The sequence below is a fragment of the Paramisgurnus dabryanus genome, chromosome 24, assembly GCF_030506205.2.
Source record: "Paramisgurnus dabryanus chromosome 24, PD_genome_1.1, whole genome shotgun sequence".
Classification (NCBI taxonomy): Eukaryota; Metazoa; Chordata; class Actinopteri; order Cypriniformes; family Cobitidae; genus Paramisgurnus; species Paramisgurnus dabryanus.
This window is the reverse complement of record NC_133360.1, coordinates 5,208,378-5,223,707: the sequence shown is the minus strand read 5'-3', so window position 1 is coordinate 5,223,707 and position 15,330 is coordinate 5,208,378. Positions and strand designations below refer to the sequence as shown.

Below are 15,330 nucleotides of genomic sequence, written 5' to 3'. Positions count from 1 at the left end.
ACACACACACACACACACACACACACACACACACACACACACACACACACACACACGCACACACACACGCACACACACCTTGCAAAGACACAGGCTCATAAACACGCCCCCACATAAACAGCCTGGATGCACACACAGAGACACAAGCGCGATTTGGTGCTGCTCGTGTGACATTAGATATAAACTTACTCATACACACCTAGATGTTTAATTATGGAATGTGTATAAAAACTTTTGGATGTTAAAACAAAAAAATTAAGATCGAATAGCTTTTGTCATAAAAGTCACATGGCCGTTTCATTTTAAAACCCGCATGTTTAAATCAGAGGCGTTCTAAACTAGAAATGCTGACAGAATTGCATTTGTTGTATAATAAACACATAGAGGTTGGGATCCACAGCGGACACAAAACCAGGAAATGGGGTCAAAATGTCTTAAACAATAAAAAGGTTCTTAACGCCATAAGAGCACCTCAGCGCACGTTCTCTGGCAACGATGGTACACGCATTCACGTGTTTTAATCAGAGACTTGGTTAAAGAAAGTCCCAAATCTAAAATAAAACCCCCTATTATACCGGAGCGGACAGAATTACATTTTATTGTGTAATAAACACATATTCCCAGTTGGTTTTAAGATGTCATTAATTTAAAACAAAACCCAGAAGATGATATGAATATGTTTTTAATCGTTTAAAAGTTTCTTAATGGCCCATATGTCCCCGCATCCGTGTATGTTCTATTGTAAACGCCGGAGCCCCCGATCTTTAATGGCTTGAACAGAACCCCCTGCTTGAAATGCTTCACAGATCTCGTGAAGTGAATCAGCTTTTATATAGTTTAAAATAAATAGGATTTAGTCTAAAGAAATGTCGACCTACTGGGGTTTTGACATCGTTCATCGCTATACACATACTGAATATTTCATTAAATAATTTGTTACAACCAAATGCTTTATTTTTGTCAGTGTGCTATTACATTTTTACCACTACAGTTTTAAAAAGATCCTAGTTTACAACCCGCCACCTGCTGTGAACAGCCATCATCATCCCACACACACTGTTATAAGACCATCATCAGAAACAGAAAAATATCTGATCAGAAAAATATAGCTTATAGTTAAATAGATAATAGTACATTTAATGTTAACCACTTACAACTAAAAGATTTTATTCTTGCGTGACTTTAAAAAAGTCTCTTGACAAAACAAACGTATATATCAAGTTGTATTTATAAGATAGACACAGTCATTTGTCCTAAAATCTAAAATAATAATTTATTTTTGTCAGAGCAGACAATATAATACTCTTTGTATAATATACACATATTCACACATGTTTTAAGAAGCGTTTAATTAAAAATAAACCCCTAAAATGAGTTGTAGACGTCTTAAAAACATTTAAAAAGTTTATTAACGTCAGCTATAAGTTTCTCTGTCACCATCGGTGCACGTATACATATGTCTTAATCAGAGCCTTGGTTAAAGATTCCCCTAAATAAAATAAACTCCTATTTTGCCATAGTGGACAGAATTACGTTTTATTAAGGTTAATTTAAAACGGCATATATGAACACACACACGGCGCTTTGTCAGGCACCGCCGGATCTTTAATACGCGTGAAACTATAGAGCAGGTTATGAAAAGATTCACGGAGTTCCTGAAACCGTTTAAAAATTTTATTTAGTTTAGACTATCGTCTAAATATTGTAGTATTGACGGCGCCGAAGGATATGGCTCAGGTCATTGCTTAAACTATACACGTATACGGAATATTTAATTAAATAACTTGTGATGTTACAAACAAAAGTTTTAATTATAACATTGTTCATGATTTGTCTAAATCTAAAATAAACATTTACTTTTTTGACCCCCGTAATGGGGAATTATTTTACCCACGTTGGGTTTTAGAAATCTTTACTCGCTTTACAACACGCACCCCTGTGAATGAATGCATGGCTTGTGAGACAGTATGGAGGAAGGGTGAGAGCTGACATCGAATGCCAAAACACGAGCTGTCACACACGAGCCATCATTAAACATAACAGCATACGCTTGACATAAAACACACGCAGTCATTTGACCTAAGATCTAAAATAATAATTTATTTTTGTCAGAGCAGACAATATAAGACTCATTGTATAATATACACATTTTCATACATGTTTTAAGAAGCCTTTAATTAAAAATAAACCCTAAAATGAGGTGAAAACGTCTTAAACAAGCTCTGTGGACAAATCAAACTAGGTATCCAGTATCCGAAATGTTTTAAATCCAATTTGACACAAAATGTTTAAAATGTCCCCAGACAAATCCAAAAAGTCTCTGATTTTTCTCTTTTTTAAAGATACGTCCAAAGCGTTGTGGTCTGTATCCTAACCTGTAAACAGATAAAAACAAGTTATTAGGACAAATATCTAAATAAAGCAACTTTTTCTTATGCAACATAAACGTACCGGGGAGATCCGCTATTTTGCAATAGTACACAGCAAAGTCCCCAGTGTTAAATTAACACTGCTCGGTGTTTATATAATCCACACCAAGATTGGTGTTAAAAAAACACTAAATCAGTGTTAAAGTTAATAAGATAATGAAGTGATTGAGTCATTAATAGTGAACACCTGCTGGTCATTCCGTGTCAAATCAACTCAATTTTGGAATTGTTCCTGTCTTAAAATTTTTATTTTGTTGACTCTTTTTCTGGAGAAAATAATACTAAACTGAGGAAGAAAGCCAAAATATTAAATGCAATAGATAAAATGCCTAGAGTTTAATGAACACTATCATCATCTCTGTTTGAAAACTAAAATCACAACTTGCTTGCAGAGTTACATGGATGATAGGTTTAACTTCTAAAGAACTGCTTATAATCTGGTTAATAAAGTAAGTCACCATTGTGCCGATTAGTGTTTCCTTTAGTTGGGTACTTGGGTCTTGAAGTTTAGAGTTAGTTTTCTTCTGCTTATTGTGGCAGTGTGTTTATAAACCACATCTGTTAAAGCAGAGGAAGATGAGAGAAATGAAGTCTATAACTGTTACTATGTTAATTATCGTGAAAGTATAAGTCTTGGGATTCAGTGATATCATAAAAAAGTCATCCCTGAAAATAAGTGTTTAATTTATATTCTGCCAATACCTGTGAGGCTCCCATGAAATCCAACAGTGCTGTAAAAGTCCACATACCCTGAAGAGTTAAATATTGTTTACGCAAATCTAATCTGTGGTTTCAGTCAGACACACTAAGACATCAACAATCAGCCTATAAAACACAATCATGGTGACAATCAACAACAAAGCTTCATGCCGCAATGCATGCTGGGTACCAGGATTGTAGGAAACTCTTTCATAAATCCCATCATGCATTGCAACATGACAAAAATTTTGCAACTTTCTTACCAATAACTGTCACCATTGTTGAGATTTGTATCAGAAATCATGAAGTCTCTCTTAAGCAAAAAACAACAACAACAAAAACACACTAAAGCATCACAGCAGTCTTATTCAATACAATGTCATTTGCATAGAGCTTTTTATATGCCTGTTTCTTCATAATTCATTTGTGATCAAATGTTTCAGTGATTTGTAGAGTAGAATATAATAAAAACAAGCAGTCTGAGAAGGCCAGGAAGGTTTTCCCTCTACATGAAGCAATGAACAAGTGGTCTTACTAGAACATTGTTGTTATTGCTATAAGAGGAGAGTTAGATCAGTGAAAGTCAAGGGACAAATGCCTAACTAAATGAAACACTAATTACAGTAATGGTGACTTCAAATGAACTCATAACAAACACAAACTAAAGATTTAATGTGCTACACTTTGTGATAAATGTCTATTTGACTTGTGAGACATCACGTCAGAAAGAATATTTGTCTACTAAATCAGGTGTGTGGATGCTGGAATAGTTGAGCACTTGTATTTTGTTCTGACAGCTGTTTAGAAGTCAAACTTATCCATTTAGAAAATAACTCTGCAAGTTATCATTTTATTTTTCAAACAGAGATGCTGATAGAGAGGCAAACGTGAAAGATTGCAGCTTTTGGAGGCATACACCCAACAGTATTCATCTATTGCATTTAATAGTTTGTCTTTCTTTATTATTTTAGTATTTTCTCCAGAAAATTAGTCATCAAAATAAAAATTTAGAGATAGGAAAATGTCCAAAATGTAATTGATTTGAATGACCAGCAGGTGTTCACCATTAATGTCTTAATCACCACTTCATTATCTCATTAACTTTAACACTGATGCAGAGTTATATTTTTAACACCAGTCTTTTTTAACACCGATCTTGGTGTGGATTATATAAACACCAAATAGTGTTGATTTAACACTGGTAGAGTTAATTTAACACTGGGGATTTTCCTGTGTACACACAACGTTCGCTTTGCAGCAGATATCCAAACCTTTAAAACAGATAACACATGTTATTAGAAAATATTAAAACAAACCAGTTTGTTTAAATCTATTGTAACAGGATTAAATAAATACACACCGCACAACACGAGCCACTCGGCGTCTCTTTGCTCCAAGATTTCCTTGTTACGCTGCGGGTGGTTCTAGTCTCGGTCTGACTTTTTTGTTCATTCCACTCTTCTCCGCGATTTAGCAGGAATAGTTAATACCAGTTTAGACAATTTCGCTGCAAGACCAGAGATCGAATTTTTAGTTTTTAAATAATCAGACAAAATAATGAAACGAACACAGCGAAACACATACATACCAATAGACTTGAGTATAACAGCTCTGCTCCATCCAAACTGATGCCGGAGATCTCTTGTCGCTCCCCAATAAAGGTTCGGTCATAAACTTTCAAAGATTACAGCACACGACCCCCACACAAACACACACTGACATAATATCACCATCAGAAAACTTTGTGTCTGAACAGAAAATAGACTAGTTCGATAGAAAATATCGGCCTTTAAGTTTAACCAGCTACATCTAATTACATATATATATATATATATATATATATATGATTAGTGATTGCCTTAAAATAAACTTTTAATGTTGCAAAACTGTAGATTCAACAACACACACCCAGCAGTGTGACACGCAGTGGTGAGACTCGCACGGGTCGAAAAGGGAGGGGTGATAGACAGCAAATGTCGAAACACGAGCCGTCATTAAACATGACACCATACGCTTGACATAAAACACACTCAGGAAAAACAATCACTCTAAATGACCGGCAATAAAACCATTAAATACTTTCTGTCTAAAGTTGACAACTTGTACAGATTTTGATTGATGGTCCCGCCCCCCTGTCAAAGGGGTCATAAAAACGACCTGTCAGACAGCAACTGTCACCGGGTGGGGGAGGGGGTCATAAAAGTTTGACGAGTGCCGTCCCCATACAACTACTACTGTATATTAGGGCTGCACGATTAATCGAAAAAGAATCACGATCTCGATTCATACATATATGCGATCCTCATTTTAAATGACGGCGATTCACTTGCATATACAGTATTTCCCTGTATTCAGATTCTGCGTTTACGTGTTCACGTATTTACATTACAATCCAAGAATATCACTCAAACTTGCTAACACACACTCATACAGGGTAAAACCAAACCCTATTCATTCACCAATCAGACCCGATCGTTTCTTTCCTCTCTCTCATCTCATTTGCAGCGTTCCGCTGTCACTCGCGTGACGTATAAAAAGGCGGCAGATTTTACTTGGTGGATTTGGAGCGGCAATTTTCACAAAAAAGAGAGGATAAACAAGCGTCATTGTGGAAAATCCTGGTGGCGAAGGAGAAAGTGAAGATGCAACAACATTGGTTCCGAAAGAATGCAAGGAAATGATTTACCTCAGGACCTTTCTAAATCAGAAGGCTGGAACCTCCGGAGGTCGCATATGCAGGCTGTATACGTCATCGTTCATTTGAGTTAACGGAGCATTACATTCGCAAGTCATAAACATACTTCAACAATTTATTATTAACTAAAAATATTAGTCATCTTTATAATGTTAATTGTTAATATTCTGAAATTATGATGCACATCTTAGAAATGCGACCTCCAGAGAGGCTGCAGCCTTCAGATTGAGAAACGGCCTCTGTGTCACCACCACAAGTTCCCCATTAAAAAGGGTTTTTAGCATGAGGGGAACATTGTTACATGTCTGCGTTTCTCTCCGATGCCTCAAAATGTTGATCGTTTAGTCTTTTAAAGGTTTAACGTTAGTGTTTTTAAAGTTTTAAGGTTGGCCAGTTTGATAGTACAAAAAGCACAGGTGCAATTTACCAGCTAACAAATTTTAAATTACTCTAAATTTAAAGGGGTCTAAATTAAGAAAAAGAGACTTTAAAAAATGTTATTATAACTGAAAGTCCTGTAGCACGGTTTTTTAGTTAAGTGCATAATAAATGTTTTTGTAAAAAAATAGAATCGGGTGAGAGAATCGGGATCTCAATTCCAATGGAAAAAATCGTGATTCACATTTTAGCTTGAATCGTGCAGCCCTACTGTATATTTATATAAAAGTATTCCTATGAATATAATAATTTTTAAACATAGTTATAACATTTTTAATCATAAAATAATTTCAATGTTTCTGGATATGCATGATTTGTTTGATTGACTTCAATCGTTGTTTTTTTCCCCACCACTTTTCAGAACAAAGTTCTGCCATTGGTTAGAATCTGTAGCGCCTCATCAGTGGGAACTGTTTAAAAACAAACACAATTCGATACACTAATCAATTTAATTATTTACTTAGATACAATAAAAGATCAAAATGTGACCATTGAAGACGTGAAATGTAATTTTGGCACTTTTTACGCTGCATATTGTTTAGTTCACAAGTAATTTTGTCTTGAAAAAACTTAAAGACAAAAATTTGTCTAAATGTCTGAACAGCTAATTTTCTCCCGCTGTATTAGGCACCCTGAACTGCCTATAAATACATGGAAGTACAATTTTGTGGGACACATTATAAAGCAATGTTTTTAAATGTTTATCCTTTCAATGTCCTATCCCCTACTATTCCAAATATGATTAAGTACTATTCCCTAATACTACAGTACTAAGAACAGTATGGCTACAGCTGAAATTTCAGAAATCATCCACACGAGGACAGTGTTCAACAATAATCTTCCACATTATATCAATAATCTGAAACACAGATAACTCACTATGTTTAATGTTTCATCATTCACATTTTCCTTGGTTTTGTTTTAAGTTTATAAAAGCAACAAGTCAGTAAGAGCAATGCTTTCCTGACATTTCTAATTTTATTTTATATGTCATGAATATTATTAAGGTTAAGATCACCTTATAAAGTTGCTTGTTTTCGCATAACTTTTTTAATTAATATTTTGACTTGCAAAATGAAAAACAGTTTGTAATATTTATCTTTAGATACAGTTTGTTGCCAAGGAATATCAGAATAGTCTAATATCAATCATTTTATTGAAGGTGTGGCTGGTAAAGAATGTACTTATATGGCTCACTTTATAATCTTGATGAATTAAATTAGAGACACAAGAATTCTTTATTGTTTTACCTAATACAGACCTGGGGGTTACACATTCAAAAAAAAACAATACTTAAATACATGTTTATAAATATATACTTAAATGTACACTTAATTTTTAAGTATAAGAATCAGTAAGGCTTTAAACTGATTTGATAGAACTAAACTTAATAGTACTATATATATTATTACTATACTATATTTTAAATAATATGCTACAAATACACTAAACATATATTTATATAATGCTGATTCTGTTGTGCCTCTCATTCCATGTATCTTCTGTGTTTATGTCTCTATAAAAAAATCAGCAAGAAGGTTAAAAGAGGAAAAAAGTATTTGCAACTGATAAAAAAAGATAAATATATGATTTAGTTCAATTCAATTCAAATTTTGTTATATACTGCTTTTCACAATTGTTTATTTATTAAAATGTTGTTAAGATAAATCAAAATCTATGTTGTTCATACATTGCTAAATTAAATAAAATGATTGCATTTAAAGAAAGACTTGAGCTACTCACCATAGACTAAAACGCAGAATATCTTCTTTGAAGACGTGTTTTCTTCGCTGATGATCTGCAGTTCATAAAGTCCAGAGTGGTCAGTCATGATGTTGTAAATAGTAAGAGATCCGGTCTGAATGTCCAAGTTTAGCCTGTCTTTGAATTTCTCATAATTTTGACTTCCAAATGAAACACTGTTGTCCTGCTTATTCAGTCTAGCTATGGGAATAAATAGGTTTGGAAAACTAAAGAATACTCCAAACCCCCACACAATCTGTTCATCCATTTGTAGTTCAGTAGTAGTGTGTAATGTGACAGAATCTCCCTTCCTGACTTGTACTGTATGCACTCTGTCGGTGGCGTCTGCACCATATTCAACTGCGAAAAAAACAGATATAGAATTGTTTAAGAGATCTACACTTATAAAACACTGCCAGTATTTTCTACAACAGATAATCTGATCTTTACATGTCCAAAGTAGGACTGAATGGCTTATTCAGTACTGAGCTAAATATTGAACATCAAATAGGTAAAAATAGCTATAAATAGCCTAAATGTCAGGTCTTTATCATTTTATACTACATAATAGTAAAACGGAACCATTAATCTTTGACAATGAGATACAAAAATAAATAGTCTTTGTGCATATAGTTATTTGAATGTCTTTTATAGTTTCATCTGAGAATTTATGAAGATTAGTCGCAGGCAACATCAAGTTAATATTGTTACACTGACACTGTTACATTAAACACTGATCATGTTTGAATTTTGAGACATTTTTAGATGTGTTTCCTTAATGTTGATGTCTGAATTCATGTGTCTTACCGTTGCTTAGCAGGTCATGCTCTGCTTCAAAAGTCTGGCCTGTTTTAAAATAAACAATTCAAACTGCAATCAATAAATCAGTCATGCAGTTTGTTTGCAAATAAAAGTTTAAGTCATTGCACATAAAAGGTTGTATATTTATTTTGTGATACAAGCTATATGTTATACATGCCTATTTGCCCTGCTTGTTTATTCTTATTGCAGCGGCAAAAAAAACAAACAAATGCTACCACTGGAATCAGAATCAGGGGCAACAGTAGAAGAAACATCAGTTCTGTATAACCTTTCGGTAATGAGTGCCTTTCTGTAAAAGAAAGGTAAGATGGACATTAAACAAACACTAAAAAACAACATCACATTTGAGAAAGTAATGTATTTTTTTAAAAAATAAATTATCGCCATTAGAAAAGTGTTATTCTCAGTAACCATCTACAATGCTTACTACTGTTGATGACAGCTTACTGTTGATTATAATGGTTAAGACTAGAGGCTATTTAAATTAACATCATCTTTGAAATACATGACAAACCTGAACATGGCTGACAGAGTTCAGTAATGTTGACAATCTGTTTGCTGGTTGAATTGGTAACCACACAGCTGTACGTGTTTGTATCCTGATATTCCACTTCCAGAGAGAGACTGTTGTTGAGATCAGACACACTGATGATGGACAATAAACTGTTTCCTTTGTACCAGGACAGACTCACATCTCTCACATCTCTCACATTCAACAATGAACAAAACACCATACAATTTGATGAAGTACATTTTGGAGAGTCAATAAGAGGAATGGGCAGATGAGCTAGAAAACAAAGAAAAATCTCAATAACAATTTACAGACATATCATCTTATTTTATAGCTGTAAATTTTCCAGTGTGGACCTGCTTAAAACAGTGTCTACATGGCTCATGAAAGACTTGAGTTACTTACCGTAGACAGTAACATTGAATCTCTTATATGAAGGTTTTATAAAATCGATAATCTCTACTTGATAAAGTCCAGTGTGTTGAGTTGTGATGTCTGTGATGGTCAGATCTCCAGTCTGATCATTTAACTGCAGTCTGTTTTTGAATCTTCCTCTGTCATATAATGAGGTTCTATTGGCCAGTCTGTAGAATTGGGCTATCAGGATGTTTTTCGTTATAAAAAGCCACTGTATCAGATCATCCCTCTTTCTTTCCCTAACATCAGTGTGTAGAGTAACAGAATCTCCTTCATTTACTGACACTGACTTCACTTCATCTGGATCACCAAAAATATCTGCGGACACAAACTATACATTTTTAATCTCATTTTGCATATGAGGTCAATAACAAAGATGTGATGGTTACAAAATCTGCTCGTCCACCTGTGTAAATTTGAGTCGAAATTAAAGTCAAACAATCAAACAAAAGCTGATCTGACCATAATACAGCAGCACACACCATGTCATTTTGAAGTGTGCTCATTTGTTTAGATGTTTTTATCAACTCTTTACCTTTACTATCTTAAGTAAAGGTTTATCACCACACCCCAACGTGAGAATAATTTGTGAATGGGCTGATTGATCTCAGCCCAGTTAAACAATCGGTAAAATGGTTCCAAATTGTTTCATGAATCACTTTAAATGATTTGTTCAGTTCACTGCAGGCACAGAATCATCTCAGGTGGTATTTTTATTTTAAAAAAACTTAAAGAAAACACAATGGCATTAAATGAAGTGGATATGAACCTACTAAATAAAAAATGTATCCTATGTTTGCCTGTGATGAAGACCTGCCAAATGTATGGAGCAGTGAAACACAAATAACACGCACTGGCAGAAATAACCACATAAGAACAGAAGAAAGAAAATCTGTCGATGTGCGTCTGATAACTGTATATATCAATCTTCATTAGTGCTATGAGTACTTTTCGTAGTCGTACAGACAGGGTCAAAGTCAAACACCAGCAAACACATCAATGAGGGCAATGCATGCAGGTTCGTAGTCAATAAATGGGGAAAGTGATGGTCGCTGCTTCATGAGGTTTCGAAAACATTTTACGAATCTTTTGTTTCGAATCAGTTCGGAGCGTGTTTCAAACTGGCCAAGTTACGTGATTTTAGCGAACGAGGCTTTATTGTCATAACGTTTAGAAAATCTGATGGTTCACAACTAGGGGGAGTTGATCACAAATGACCAGTGTCTAATATTGTAAGGCAGTTTTATTATGCAAGTTCATTAACATGAATCCTTCTGACTACTACTGCATAATTAAACAGGGAGTTAGTTTTAATGATTTGTTTGCCCTAAATTAAACTAAAAACACAGAATACAATTTTAATTATGTCTTAATTAAGTGAACTAATTTATTTATCTTTAAAAACATATTTTTAGAACAATCGTGCTATTATTTTGTAAAAGTCAAAAATGTTAACTATTTTGACCAACAGGTGTTGCCAAGCGTGTGGTGTTTCTTCGAAACGCTTTGAAAAACTGAATAAATTTTCGAGTGAATGGTTCAATTGATTCGAAGCTTCGAATAGCATCGTTTCTCCCATAGGCAAAGTATCAGGGCATGCGCAAACAATCACAATATGAAATATAGCTGCAAGCAGCGATTGCGGGGCCAAGCACCTTAAGCGCAAAGAGCACTTAAAGCACAGCAAGCAACAATCACCCAAGGCGCATTGAGCACCAATAGTTTATAAATCCAAGGTGGCGCTGTACTCTGACTTCCCAGGTACCTGCAGGACGTCATGCCGAAGCTCTCTACCGACTTTTGGGTGGATATGTCCAATAGTTCAAAAGATATAACAATTTATGACAAAATTCAAAATGAGGGACAGGCGGTGTGGTCAAACAATGCATACTACATATTGACATATTCAGCATGAGACAAGGAAACCGTAGACACCAAGATCATAATTTTCTGACAAACATTTCCTTAGTTAAGGGCCAAAATAGACTTTTTTCATATCTCATGACCCATAGGTGGCGCTGTCACCAAATTAGGCATGGACCCCCAGTTCATGGTCTACATGTACCAAATGTCATTTCGATTGATCAAAGAATGACCGAACTACAGCTTCAGAACCATTTTAGCGTCAACCTCGTTAAGTTTGCGCATTTATTACTTTTGAACAAAGATAAATATCAAAATTCTGTTCAGTCATTTCTGTGCGGCTCACTCCAAAGATCATCTGTGCCAAATACATAACATTTGAACCAAATTTGAAGAAGGAGTAGCGAATAAACGGAATACTGTACATTTCAAAATGGCCGCTACTGTAATGGGTGGAGTCTTACTGTATGGCATTAAAAACAATAAGCATGAGGAGAGCAATCACGTGTACTAAGTAGAATTTTCATAGATCTAATGGATCACCATTTGAACATTGAATATTTGAGCTGCTGGTGGTGCTATAGAGTTACTGCTAGAGAACCCATTTTTGGCCACATGACTTTTTATGACCACCACTACAACTGTGCCAAATTTCATCATTTTCCTACTTACGGTTCACAGGGATGCCATAGACTCCCATTGGGGAAGAAGAAGATGAAGAATAATAATACTGACAATTCCAATAAGTCCCTCAGCACCTTCGGTGCTTGGCCCCTAAACACTCCAAAAACAGTCATGGCTAAACAGGTAGAAGATAAGACACACTGACTGATTGTGAGCTTGAGTTCTTTATAGTGGAAATGATGGGAATCAGGTGACAGACTGATCAGTCCCATGTGTGGGTAGTGAAATGTAGTCCAAAGGTTATGGTTAGTATTCGGTCGATCGTGGATGGCTCCCCCTGGTGGTGATCAGGAGGCGATGCGGGAGCTATACTCGTGACACATGTAGTTTCACTCTTTTGTTTGCAAACAACTGTTCCCAAAATATCTCAAACCTGCTTTGAATTCAGATTTGCAGCAAAGCGAAAGAGAAAATATTTGTTTTGTTTTTGCTTATCCTGACATTAACTAATATTTTAAGCTGTATACAATACTACACAGCAAAATCCCCAGTGTTAAATTAACACTGCTCGGTGTTTATATAATCCACACCAAGATTGGTGTTAAAAAAACACTAAATCAGTGTTAAAGTTAATAAGATAATGAAGTGATTGAGTCATTAATAGTGAACACCTGCTGGTCATTCCGTGTCAAATCAACAAAATTTTGGAATTGTTCCTGTCTTAAAATTTTTATTTTGTTGACTCTTTTTCTGGAGAAAGTAATACTAAAATGAGGAAGAAAGCCAAAATATTAAATGCAATAGATAAAATGCCTAGAGTTTAATGAACACTATCATCATCTCTGTTTGAAAACTAAAATTACAACTTGCTTGCAGAGTTACATGGATGATAGGTTTAACTTCTAAAGAACTGCTGTAAATCTGGTTAATAAAGTTAGTCACCATTGTGCCGATTAGTGTTTCCTTTAGTTGGGTACTTGGGTCTTGAAGTTTAGTGTTAGTTTTCTTCTGCTCATTGTGGCAGTGTGTTTATAAAGCACATCTGTTAAAGCAGAGGAAGAGGAGAGAAATGAAGTCTATAACTGTTACTATGTCAAATAGTATAAAAGTATAAGTCTTGGGAATCAATGATATCATAAAAAAGTAATCACTGAATGTAAGTGTTTAATTTATGTTCTGCCAACCCTGTGAGGCTCCCATAAAATCCAACAGTGCTGTAAAAGTCCACATACCCTGAAGAGTTAAATATTGTTAACCCAAATCTAATCTGTGGTGTAAGTCAGACACACTGAGACATCAACAATCAGCCTATAAAACACAATCATGGGGACAATCAACAACAAAACGTCATGCCGCAATGCATGCTGGGTACCCGGATTGTAGAAAACTCATTCATAAATCCCATCATGCATTGCAACATGACAAAAATTTTGCAACTTTCTTACCATTAACTGTCACCATTGTTGAGATTTGTATCAGAAATCATGAAGTCTCTCTTAAGCAAAAAACAACAACAACAACAAAAAAACACACTAAAGCATGACGGCAGTCTTATTCAATTCAATGTTATTTGCATAAAGCTTTTTTATATGCCTGTTACTTCGTAATACAATTGTAATCAAATGTTTTAATGATTTGTAGAGTAGAATATAATAAAAATAAACAATTTGAGAAGGTCTGGAAGAGCTTCCCTCTACATGAAGCAATGAACAAGTGGTCTTACTAAAACATTGTTGCTATTGCTTAAAGAGGAGAGTTAGATCAATGAAGGTCAAGGGACAAATGCCTAACTAAAGGAAACACTAATCACAATAATGGTGACTTCAAATAAACACATAACAAACACAAACTTAAGATTTAATGTGATACATTTTGTGATAAATGTCTATTTGACTTGTGAGACATCACGTCAGAAAGAAGATTTGTCTACTAAATCATGCGTGTGGATGCTGGAATAGTTGAGCACTTGTATTTTGTTCTGACAGTTAAACTTATTCATTTAGAAAATAACTCTGCAAGTTATCTTTTTATTTTTCAAACAGAGATGCTGATAGAGAGGCAAACGTGAAAGATTGCAGCTTTTGGAGGCATACACCCAACAGTATTCATCTATTGCATTTAATAATTTGTCTTTCTTTATTATTTTAGTATTTTCTCCAGAAAACAAGTCATCAAAATAAAAATTTAGAGACAGGAAAATGTCCAAAATGTAATTGATTTGAATGACCAGCAGGTGTTCACCATTAATGTCTTAATCATCACTTCATTATCTCATTAACTTTAACACTGATTCAGAGTTATATTTTTAACACCAGTCTTTTTTAACACTGATCTTGGTGTGGATTATATAAACACCAAATAGTGTTGATTTAACACTGGTAGAGTTAATTTAACACTGGGGATTTTCCTGTGTATAGGAACATGCAGTGACACTGGGGCTAGAAATGAATGTATTTTATGTGTTTCTGTTAGTCTTTAAATCAAAGATATAAACGTTTGACCCAAAATAAAAAGTTAATAATGAATAAAGAATTGTAAATATTGGTAAAGAAGTTAAGTTATATAATATCAATATAATAGTCAATACTAAACTAAAAGTAATCAGAACAAAATTAAGATTTCTAATAAACTATTTGTAACCCTGCCTGTGAAAGCCCAGCCACTGTTTTCTACATAAAATCATTCTGAATATTCTCTGTTAAGACTTTAGACTGGATTTCACACACATAGTCACAAAAGATTTAAGACAACTGTGAGCTTATCCTAACTCTAATAAATAATTTATGAAAGCATTGAATTGTTGCTTTATTTCTTAAGAACTATTCTTAACTTTCTTAAATAAACAAATTGCCGTTTTGTGATTTTGGCTGCTTGTTCTTTGAAAGTAAAACCAAACATTTAATATATATTTAGATATGAAACACTTACCATCAAAAATCAAGAACAAAAATAAAAATTGTTTCTTCATATCACATTAAGGCAAGTTAAACCTCTTCATAAAGATGACTTTTGGAGTTACCTTTTCATTCCTTTACATACTGTGGACTGTGGTAAACAAAAATGGTTCTACAGCTTTAACTTGTATTTCA

At 34.4% G+C, this 15,330-nt stretch overlaps 1 protein-coding gene and 2 long non-coding RNA genes across 3 annotated transcripts; all 3 read right to left on the bottom strand.

The window, feature by feature from the left end:
• Positions 1-2,080: 2,080 nt before the first annotated feature.
• On the bottom strand, positions 2,081-2,483 carry LOC135721289 (uncharacterized). The gene is made up of 2 exons (XR_010521473.2): positions 2,452-2,483; positions 2,081-2,375 (listed from the first exon to the last, which is right to left on the bottom strand). It is a non-coding gene; the product is annotated as an uncharacterized lncRNA (long non-coding RNA).
• Positions 2,484-4,369: 1,886 nt separating this feature from the next.
• LOC135721282 (uncharacterized) lies at positions 4,370-4,922 on the bottom strand. Its single transcript, XR_010521472.2, has 3 exons — positions 4,717-4,922; positions 4,489-4,635; positions 4,370-4,399 (listed from the first exon to the last, which is right to left on the bottom strand). It is a non-coding gene; the product is annotated as an uncharacterized lncRNA (long non-coding RNA).
• A 2,710-nt stretch (positions 4,923-7,632) lies between these two features.
• Positions 7,633-9,608, bottom strand: LOC135721006 (uncharacterized). The gene is made up of 5 exons (XM_065243103.2): positions 9,341-9,608; positions 8,984-9,115; positions 8,812-8,850; positions 8,005-8,364; positions 7,633-7,777 (listed from the first exon to the last, which is right to left on the bottom strand). Exons 1-5 carry the CDS (start codon positions 9,558-9,560, stop codon positions 7,770-7,772), a joined length of 759 nt encoding a protein of 252 aa, XP_065099175.2. The 5' UTR covers positions 9,561-9,608; the 3' UTR covers positions 7,633-7,769.
• Between the last annotated feature and the right edge of the window lie 5,722 nt (positions 9,609-15,330).